The 11,142-nt window shown below is 51.9% G+C and overlaps 1 protein-coding gene across 1 annotated transcript; it reads right to left on the reverse strand.

The window, feature by feature from the left end:
• Nucleotides 1–1,824: 1,824 nt before the first annotated feature.
• On the reverse strand, nt 1,825–10,079 carry ASB10 (ankyrin repeat and SOCS box containing 10). Its single transcript, XM_086467173.1, has 5 exons — nt 9,767–10,079; nt 4,760–5,027; nt 3,698–4,202; nt 2,244–2,357; nt 1,825–2,010 (listed from the first exon to the last, which is right to left on the reverse strand). Exons 1-5 carry the CDS (start codon nt 10,077–10,079, stop codon nt 1,825–1,827), a joined length of 1,386 nt encoding a protein of 461 aa, XP_086323299.1.
• Nucleotides 10,080–11,142: the final 1,063 nt, after the last annotated feature.

Consider the following 11,142-nt stretch of genomic DNA (forward strand, 5'->3'; position numbering starts at 1 on the left):
GCAATCCCAGTCTGTGCTGCTACCAAAAAGGAGAGACCCTCCTTTTTCTGCTCCTCCTCCAGCTGCAGACATGATCTGGCTAAAAACGAACACTAAAGTGGTGATTAGAATTTGGGAATAAGACCATGGGACCTAATCCCATAAACAAATCACCCTGAACAGACAGGTGAGCTCAGCCAGCAGGAAGGTGGTGACCTCAGGCTGGGTTCCTGCACTGGTTTGAGGGAAATGCACTACAAATCCACGGTAAGAGTGCAGGCGATTATTTAGGTATTTTAAAAGCTTTAACTGCTTTCATCCCCGTTTTGCAGTTTCGTCACCTCGAGCCAACACTTCACCTCTCTGCCCATGGACATCATAAAGCACATTATTAAACCTTTTTGAGATGTACCATCTCTATACTGCAGTAGTACCACCTATACACACAGGCTGCCACAACTCGTTTCCTTACACCTTTTATAAGCCTGTAACATCTAAATACATTCCTATCACATCTTATTAACATTCATGCTATGGTGCACCACTGGTGCAAGAGCATTAGGGATGGCACGCTGAACCTCACATAGTTACTTCGAGCTTGCTACCTCAGAGCAGCACGGCCTAGTTGTGTAAGCTGGTGATGATCAGGGGAGCAGAGCTACACCCTAGGTCCTGACAGAGGCAGAAAAATACAGAAGCATTGGGTCTGTCAAACCACTTAGCCTTCAGATCTGTGCATTCCAGTGTCCTGGTGCTGATGTGGACACTAAGAGAGGCCTTGGAAGACCAGTGCACCAAGACGAGCAACCTGCAGTGCTGCCCTAGTGCACTTTCTGCCAGCCAGCAGCAGTTCAGGCACTCCTTGAGTCAGAAGCAGGAATGGAGTTAGCTTACAGCAAATCTTTAAAGGACGGTTAGTGCTTTGTTTTCTTTACAACTATACCTTTAAATCACAGGAACAAACATTGCTCTTTACCTTGTCTACAGTACAGTGCAGCCCAGGCAGCATGTGGACCTGCACTGTACTCTGGTAGATGCTGGCTGGGCTATCATAGGGGCTGACTACTCTGTGCCCAGGGGACCGGCATTCTCAGGGCATGCTTCCTCCTCGCCCCACATCAAAGTTCTCAGGGCTGGCACAAGCACTGCTGTCCTGCCCCAAGGTGCAAAGCCAGGCAACCCCAGACATCATACCAGCAAGAGAAGTGTTTGTTTGGGAGGCCTCGGCTCCACACTTACCACACATTTCCCTAGGTCTTCTGAGAGGCAGATGGATGCATAGGTCTGAGTGCACATGCCACTATATGCACGGCATGCCACATGGATGAGCTCTGTCAGGACAGTCTTCAAGGCAAGGCAGAAGCTGTACTCTAGTGGGTACAGAGAAAGACTAGGGTTTATTCCAAACACCTTTGGGTACAAACTGTAAACAACTTGACTAAAGACAAGATCCCAACAAAAGCCCAGGGCATGAGAGCTGGCTAGCTCAGGTTAAAGTTTGTAGATTTGGGATAGGGAGACTGAGACCCTACGACTAAAATTGCAATCAATGCAGTGTATTTGCTCCTTGTCCCACAAAATGCCCTAATCCCCATATCTTGCTTTTCTTAGTACGTTGAGTTTGTCCTGATTATCACAGGTAAACAGAATGCTTCAAAATAGGTGCACGAGGCAGAGCACAAGGCTAGCTGGGACAGGGACACAGCAACAGGTTTGGCACATGGGGGCTGAAGTGGGCTGGCAGGAGGTGTGTGAGGGGAAGGGGTTAGCTGGGAAGGCACAGACTGCACCAGCAGGGATGGAACATCTGCACAGAAAGGCACAGGAGGACTGGAACCACAGCTCTTAGTAGAGAACATCCTCGAAGCTGAGCAGCAGGAAACGGTGCAAGGCACTTGGCAGGTGCAGTTGAGACAGGACCAGAAGCAACCGGCCCTCCAGGAAGGTCCTGAGTGTGCAGCGAGCCAGGTGCTGCAAGGAGCGAGGTCTTTGCTCCAGGGAGAAAAGTGACTGGTAGAAACACTGGTATTTCTACAGAGAGAGGAGAGAGGAGCAGAAGCAGATAAGCTGAAGATATCACCCTGGGAGCAGAGGTAGAGCCAGACATCCCTTAGTCACAACGGTGCATCCTCCCTGTCCCCCAACAGCACCACCCCTGTGCCCTGCAAATCTCCACCCAGCCCTGTCATGCCCAAGCCTTCTCTGGCACCCTGCTGTGGTAGCCTGGCTGCATGTTCTCCAGACAGCAGCATCCATCCCCTCACCTGCACAACCTCCGCTGGAACTGCTTCCACCCAGTCCTCAGAGACACGCACATGATCATAGCTGTTCATCAGGGCCTCGATGACACGTGGGCAGGTATGGCAGTACCTCAGCACCTGTGCCAGGGAGAGAGTAGATGAACACTGCCTTTGGGCAAGGTCCTGCAAACCCCACCTTCACCTCCCAAAAAGCTGCACAAAACCAGCCTTGGTAAATCTAGGGAATGAACGTCCTTCCCTCATGCTGTCCCAGGAGATCAAACCACTGATGGTGGGAAATGCCAGAGCACCACTCCTGCACAGAGGAGTGTCTGAGCCAACACCCAACATGCACAGTACAGCTGCATTCAGCACAAGTGGGTCCCCACAGCCTCTCCTCAGACGCAGGGACTAACATGCATGGCTGGGATGCAGACCTCCATCTGCCTCACTGCTGCAAGCAGCTCATAAGCAACTAACACTCTGCTTTATGCCAGGCTCCTTTCCTCACATTTTTATAGTTAGAGCATGAGCCGTTCTGGGGCAAGGGCTGACACCCATTTTGCATTCAGCAAGACTAAGGCATGCCATGCCTCTGTTGAGGGCTACAAAGGGGTCTCAGGGATGCGCTGTGCCTGCTCAGCGCAGGGCTGCAGGGATACCCTGTATCTGTGCTGCGTGCAATGGGTGTCCCAAGAAGTACTGTGCCCATGTTAGCTGCTACACAGAGCCCCAGGAAGACATCATACCTATTTCATGCAACATCTCTGGTGTGTACCATGTCCACGTAGGCGCAACACACTGGTGCTGTGTATCCAACACCACCAGAGTGGCCTTTGGAGCACACCCCACCCATGCATAGCTGCACAGCAGCCAATCCCCCTCCCAGCTCTTGGCTCCCACTCCCCATGGCCCAGGCCAGCAGTAGCTGTCAGAGTCTATTCCGGCTGTACAAGTGATCCTCATTATCTGGCGTTAATAGGAGATTAATTAGTGTTAATTGTTGATTTTCCTGTATTTTCCCAAAGGGGAGAGCAATCTGCTGATCTCCGGGCTGGGTAATTATTGCACTGCTCAGGAATTAAGAAAAGAAGTTAACCCTTTGTTTGCTAGTATCTTGCAGAGACAGCATCAGCTGGAGGGTACACCCCAAAAAGGAAACACATCCCCCAAGAGGAAAAGGGCCAACTCTTCCCAGGGCAAGTGACTATGGAAACTGAGTACGTACTGTCCACACAGCTTAAAAGACAGGAGAGTGCTACAGGAGAACATACCCCAGGAGAAAACTTCAGGGAACCCCTTACCAGTAATGCCAAATCCCCCTCCCCCAGCCCCTGGGGAAGAGTGAGGCAGGACAGCAAGCAGGCTGGCATAGAACAAGCCCTGCTGTGACAGAAACATCCTTGCTCTTACAGAGGCCCTGATCTTCACAGCCTTCCCTTCCCACCATGGCCCCAGCACAGCTGAGCACCCCACACCTTGAGGAGGGCACCAGGCCAGATGCGGATGGCACCGTAGTTGAGCAGGGCTCGCACCACAAGCTCTGGGTGGTGCTCTAGCTTGTAGGCAGTTGCTTGCAGGATATTGTGCAGTGCTGTGTTGCCACTGTAGTTCATGACGTTGACATTTGCACCTCGGGCCAGCAGTAACTCTGCTACTTGAGCATTGGCATTCTTGCAGGCCAGGTGAAGCGGGTGCTGACGGTCCTTATCTGCAGCATTGATGCTAGCACCACTCTCCACCAGCAGCTGGCAGACACGGTAGTAGCGGTCCATGTCCTGGGGTTGATGGGGCTGAGCACAGGCAGCATTCAGCGGTGTCTGCCCCTCCTCATTCTTTGCCTCCAGCTCTGCCCCATAGCACAGAAGCAGCTGCACGTGGTCTGGTAGGCCATGCCGTGCTGCAATGTGCAGTGCTGTGTCGTTTTCCTCCTCTGTCCGACTGTTCACACTGGCGCCATGCTGCAGCAGCTGCTGGACACACCTATGTGGGCCAAGATGACTCAGTGACAGGCTCTCCTCTCCAGCTCCTATCCTACCTCTCACACCCCCCATGTCTGTACCATCCCACAGCTTTCACTTTCCTTGAGAGTCCAAAAATCCCTGCTCCTCATGCCCTAGAGCAGTGGTTTTAAACCAGGATGACCGGTGAGCTGAGATACTGTCATCCTAATTCTAGTCAACTCTCCACAGATGTTCAATAAAGTACCATCACGCTCAAGACTCTGCTCACACACACCCAGAGGCCCACCTGCACAGCACATGCCCTGAGCTCCTCAGTATGAACCATCAGCTCTGCATTGCTGGTGGACAGCAAGACAGCAGCACCAAGCTCAGTCGCATTAGCTGAGGACTAGAGCTTGCAGTCACCTGTTGGACTTCAGATGTGATCCTGGTCCAGGAACAGGCCATAAGGCCGCCCCATTCAGCAGCCATTGCTGCAACCACCAGCCCACCTGCAGCGATGAGTAGGGACCCCTTCTACACAGGACAAGGCTCGAGGGGGAGGGAGGCCCACTGCGTTCCCTTGGTAGAACTCACTCGATGGAGTCTGGGCTCTTGCAGAGATGCAGGGGCTTGTAGCCATCCTCAGAGACAGCCTCAGGGTCAGCACCAAAGCTGAGCAGCAGGTGCACGCAGTCTGTACTGGCTGCTGCACAAGCCTCGTGCAGGGCAGTCTTACCCCCCGGTGCAAAGTTGACGGCAGCACCCCTGAGCAGGAGGAGCCGCAGGCAGTCTGTGTAGCCCCGGCTGGCTGTGATTTGCAGCGGCGTGGTGAGCTCCTGCTCATAGCTCAGAGACCAGAGTCCTGCAGGGAAAGAGAGGTCAGGTAGCCACATCCAGCCACAATGTACAAAAGCACTGGGCTCAGACCCGCCCTTTCCCCCAGGGTACCTGATGTACATGCCCCCTCCAGAGACTCTGGTTTCCTCTCAAGGGACTGCCTCTTCCTGCCAGTCCCTGCTCTGAAAGGTCCCTGCCTTTGGACTGGCCTGCCAAAGGCAAGGACCTGGGGAAGACTCAGACTGCACAGCCATGCTGACAGGGAGCTCAAAGGAGCAGGAGCCCCGGGGCAGAGGCTGTTCCCAGAAAGTGTGCTTTTCACCTGCAGCTCAGCTATGCAGCACAGGCTTTCTGTTGACAGGAGTACAGGGGATGAAGGGCCTGGGGCACATGCAGGGCTTAAAGCAGCAAGGTGGCTGGGAAGAGCACTGTGTACGAAGCACCACAAATACAAGGAACCAGGCAGTAAAACAAAGAGGTGCTGGACAGGCTGACGCACACACAGGGGATTCAGACAAGCCCTGAGTATAGTGCAGACAAGCAAGTTTCAGCAGAGATGGACATCTATGGCCTAGGAGAGAGCAAGGGGCTGAAACCTGCCAACTCTCAAAGATGCTGATCCAGCAGAAACCATTGCTGAGCTGGTGGGGTCTGCTGGCAAACAGCCTGCAGCTGTTGCAGGAAAAGAGCTCCTTAAATCATGCTTCTTGCTGCCCATCCAGGCTGGGCTGGAGGAACATGTCCCAGACTGCACGACATGTTCAACACTACATCTCTCACCTCCTTCTTGCAGAAGCAGCATGTGGCCAACTGTGTTCAAACTGAACCATCTTGATTGAGGACCTAACACAGGGTTGCGACAATTCCTTGCCCTGCACAACCCCCAGAGAGAACCAGCAGCCCAGCACAGGCCGTGCACAGACATAACAGGCACACAGAGCCAGGCTACAGGGCCAGTCACAGAAGAACACAACCTGGAGCTTGAATCTCCTTTCCCCAGGCAGGGAACCCAAGCAGTTTCCAAGCACTTGCTCAACCCCCGCTGGAAGGGCCAGGTACCCCGGACACACCTCGCACTCCCACACACATGCACACCCTCCCACAAGCAGCACAGGGGAACCCAAACACAGCCCTGCTCTCACTCCCACCCTCACTCCTCCGCAACCCAAACACCACGATCCCAGCAACAGCAACACCCTGCAGCATAAGCAAGAGCTGACGAGCCCCTGTTCAGCTGGGCCGCACTGCCTGCCCGCTGCCCCCCCTGCATACTCAGCCGGCGGAGATTGAAGCGGTAGTTTTTCCACTCTTCCAGGTCACTCGTGTCAAACACAGCATTGGGACTCAGGTTGTTCTCAGGGTCACTGAGGATCTCTGACATAACCCCCTGATCCCCCGTCAGCAGGGCCTGCCAGTAGGCCTGGGCAGGGCCATCCACCTTCCGTGTGCAAATGGGCTCCTGACTCTTGTCTCTTCTGCCTGCAATGCTACCCATGAGCAGCACCCAGGGCAGGACCTGCTGCTGTCTCCCAGTCCAGGCTCTGAGTCTGTGGGTACAGCCCCACCAGTGCCCTGTGCTCTGGCTGACGAGCTGCCTGTCTGCCCTGGGGCACTCTGCAGGGATGAAGGGAGGACATATCACATCTCTGTTTGGCCCAGGTCAGGCACAGCTCAGGTCTCAGCTGTTCTATTCTGGGAAACCTTGTGACCAAAGGTTTGGGCCAAGAGGCTGATAAGGACACTCTTCTAGCAGCAGTATCTCAGCAGTCACTGGCTGAAGGCAAAGCAGGGTAGTAGAGCAGCCTGAAGGGTGGAAACAGAGATAGGACACCACTAACAAAACAGAGGGGGGAAGTAGCCTCATGCCCAACTAGCCTGCTGTCACCCAGTTGCTGCCCAGACCACAACAGCACAACCCAGCTGCCTCCATACACCAGCAGCACACCTTTGTCCAGCCCTTGGCTCCTTGCACATATCCAGCACTGCACACCCATTTGCTAGTTCCACTCAAGCCCTCAGCACTAGACAGGTTTTTAAACAAGCCACAGGAAAGTCCTTTTTAATCAAAGCTTAAAGCCAAAGGACAGGTAGAAATAGGTATAAGGATGGGAAACAGCACATTACAAGTAAAGTAAAAACATGCAAGGTAGTTATCCTTTAGACCCTTTCCTACTTTTCCTTGAAATTCAGTCTTGCAAAGAGCTCCTGCACGGTTTTAGTACTCCCTTTCCCATCCTCTCATAGTCCCCTTGCTCAGGATGCCCCATTGCTGTCCTTTCACCTGAGACAGCATCTTCCCCTGCCCTGATTTAGTTGTATAAACTCACTCTGCCCCTACTTTGGTTACAGAACAGTACACTTTGCTTCCAGTTCATCAGCATTGTGTGCATTTTGTTCAGACCGTATGTTCTGAAGAACACATCAAACCGCATGGAAGACTAGTAGTGTTTAGTTTAATTTTGTGTTGGGGAACTATTCAGATCATACAGGTAAAAACAAGTTAAGTGGCCCCAATAGATCACCAAGCAACAATTACCTAGGGGACCACAGAAAAGCATAAGATAGGGAACTTTACCCTTCTCAGTAGTGAAAATAAATGACCAAGGTCTATACCGACAGTCTCCAGCATGCTCTGCCTGCACAGACTTTACCACCTTGTCTAGCTAAAATGTAGTGCACAAAAGGGTAAAAAGAGGGAAGCGCCTGTCAGACTCTCTCACCTGATGGGATCCTTTATCTCCTCAAAGATATAAGCAGGTATCCCACAAGAGCCTGAGGTTACCAGTCACAAAAGCATCACCAAGGAGACAAAAGACTGTGCGGGTTAGTGTCAGTAACACCATACAATTTACACTTCCTCTGGGCTTCCTAAAATATCAATAGGGATGAGCTGGGAAAGATCCGGTTGCTAGAATCAACTTCTAATGTAACTGGTTGAGTAACGTTCAAGAATCTGTCCCTCCGGGCCAGTGGGATACATAACTAAAGCCTTAGGTAGCACGAAGGTTTGCTTTGGTTTTTGTTCTATACTCTTATCTGATAAATTTGGCAGTACATTTTTGGTCTGTGCTTGATCATCTTGTTTGGTTGCATTTTTCACATGTAAATTCTGGTGATAAGAGCAATTTCTGTGTGAAGTTGGTTTACATCAGCTGTTCTGTTTTCTTTGGGGCGCAAATCTTTACAAGCAGACTGACTTGCTGTTCAAGTGTCTATCAGTCCAGCATAAGACAGGAGTTAAAATGTGCAATTAATATTTTGCTGACAAGTGGTCTCAGTTACACAAAGGGTAATGACTTTTGTATTTTTATTCCTAAATAGACTGTAACAATTCAAAACCGGGAAATCTTGGAACTCCGTAAATAATCTTCGCCACTCACAAGTAGCAGCACTTGCATCTGCAAGCCCACCCTAGCTGTTTGTCTCTTGCTAGTGTGGATCCCCACAAAACTCAGTCATGGTCCAGCTTTAACATGTGCGTGGCACAGCTTTGTGCCAGGACTCTTGAAAAGAACCCACACCTCTGGGAAAGGGGCCCTCCTCAACAGCTCCTCCATTCTGGCACAGGGGGCTTTTGCCACCGGCCTTCTGTGGAAAAAGAGTGGTGTAATTATGGCCCTTCCACACCTGACACTCCCCATCTTAAGTTCTGGAAGTCTGCCTGCACCACACTACTAACAGATGGCAGCAAGGACAAGTGCACTTCCAGACTGCTAAGAACATCTCTCCCTTTAACACATCAGCTATGCTGCTTACTGAAAAGCTCACATATGACATTGGTGAGAAGGTGAACAAAAGGGACCAGAAAGTGTGGAAGCATATGTAGTAGCCACAAGATGTATCCAGGCAAGGTACAGTGAGGTATATAGATGGGAGGAAACACCAAGGATGACTGGCTTCTACCTCCTGTCACTCAGGACAAGCTTGCTTCCACCATCTCTCTGGTAAACTAGACTTCTGCTCCCCTTGCCCAAGCCATCTCACAGAACAGAACAGTTTGCAGGGTGCAAACCCTGCATGTGAAAAAGAAACGCCAAACGCTTTTGTTCTGGAGCAAAGCCCCACTCCAGCTGATCACTGTTAACCCTCCCATATCAACCCCCCCACAGCTTCTCAAAGTCAGTATTTGGAGCAGGAATCGCAATGGCTCTGCTTCACACCTGGATTCCACCACCATAAGCAGGAAGCAGGAGGTAGATACAGAGCAATTGTGGCTCAGTCCCCAAGCAGCTACCTACAAGGCTGAAATATAGTCATGCCTTTTCCTCAGGGTATGGGCTAAGGTCTGCCCAAAGGGCACTGCTAAGACCTCCCTGCTGTTCCCAAAGCATGCCACAGCCTCAAGTTTCTAACGAACAGGAGTAACAGACCCAACTTAAGACATAAGGCAGGAAAAGAACCTTATGCCACCTGATGCCTCCTCACCCAAGCACTTCATCTCATGTGTATTTCACATCCATGCCAGCAATCTCCAACCGGACAGTCCTGATGTTCCTCTCCAGCAGCCCTTCCAAGGGCCCTATTCTCACCATTTTCCAGTAGATCTACCTCTGGCTACCTTCAACAAGCCTCCGACCATTTGGTCTACAAGCCCTGGAACCCTCCTTCCTCATCCAAAAGCCTTTCTTCCCAAGTCCCTCTTCCACCACCCTGTCTCCACCACTGGGGGTTCTTCTCAACACTTTTCTCAGGTGTCTGTGCTCTTTCTCTGGTCTCTATCCTGAGTGTTTTCCATCCCCCCATGTCCCATCCCTGCACACCCACCAAATTTCCTGCTAGTCCAGCGTAGCTCATCACCCTTGGTCTCAATGATGAGATTGATGGCTGCACTCTTGGTGAAGTACTTCTGCACCATCTCCAGGTTCCCAGTGAAAAGCGCATTCTGGACCAGCAGATCCCGGCACTCCAGTGGCTCCAAGCGGCTGTTCTGCCATCCCTGGCCAGTTTGGCTCAGGCTGTGCTCACTGTGGTGGTACTGGGGCCTTATACACCGAGAGTACTTCCACTGATCCAGCTGCTCCTCATCCAGCTGCTGCAAGCTTTGTGTGGCAGAGCTGGAGGGAAAGGTGCAGTCCATTACGGGTAACAAACAGGACAAGTCTGAACCTTACAGTAAACAAGCTGCTGCAGGCAAGAGCCTCTTATCCAAGGCTGTGTCCTTTTGCAGGTTCCAACCCCCCAGCATCTGGCTGGATTCAGGCACAGGCCTGACTCACCCAGTATAAATAGTCCTGCTTGGCAGCTCCCCTTCACCACCTCCCTGCCTTTCAAGAGCTTATTTTCAGCTGCGGGATGCAATCACCAGCACAGATTAGGCACAGGAGAGGGGTAGCAGGCAACCTTGAAACACTCTCCTTGTGCTTGCTTGTTTGCTCTGCCAAGTCTCTGCTCTATACTGCACTGCACTCCCGGGGGAAAGAAACAGAGCGAGGCGGGGGCAATCACGCCGGGGGTAGCTAGGGAAAGGCCTGCAGCAGAAGTGGCATCAGAAGTCTTAAGGGCCTGAGTACAGAGGCCTTCCCCACAGGCAACTCCACAGGGACCAAAAACAACCAAACAACCCCTCAACAGCCCCACACACTGCTCTTGGGAAGTCAGTGCCTTCACTAGGGCAGCGAGGCTGGCTGCCTAGACACAGCTGAGAGGAATAAAGGAGGGCATACAGGCAAGCCCTGGGAAAAGCAGTTTGTATGACATGAACCAAGAGCCCTGGCAATAACGAAGACAGTCTCCCAAGCAAACCTCCAGAGGCTGGCAAGTGCCTTCAGGCTTCTGAGGGGCATACACCCAGCTATGCCATCTACCTCTACAGCCACAGTGGGTCACATTTGGAGAAGTGAAAGATGATGAAGTCCCCTACCCTGGTTATCACAGCTCACTCTGCAGTACATAGTGGACCCCACTAGCTAGGATGTTGTGGTAGCTTGATATAGGTTTGGGACCTGTTAAGCTTAGTTCACTCTCAAATTACTGTCCTGCAACTAAGCTGTTAATTGCTGTGTCCCTGCCAAAATGAGAACCTTCCAGCTGGGCAGGCTGCAAGTGCCAGCAATGGCAACAGGGACTCATCAGCTGCTGTGGGAACTTCAGCCGGTATTCTCTACACAATCCTACAACTGAGAGTGTCTGGGGTCACTGGG

Source organism: Leptosomus discolor, chromosome 6, assembly GCF_034619465.1.
Source record: "Leptosomus discolor isolate bLepDis1 chromosome 6, bLepDis1.hap2, whole genome shotgun sequence".
In the NCBI taxonomy this organism is placed as follows: domain Eukaryota; kingdom Metazoa; phylum Chordata; class Aves; order Leptosomiformes; family Leptosomidae; genus Leptosomus; species Leptosomus discolor.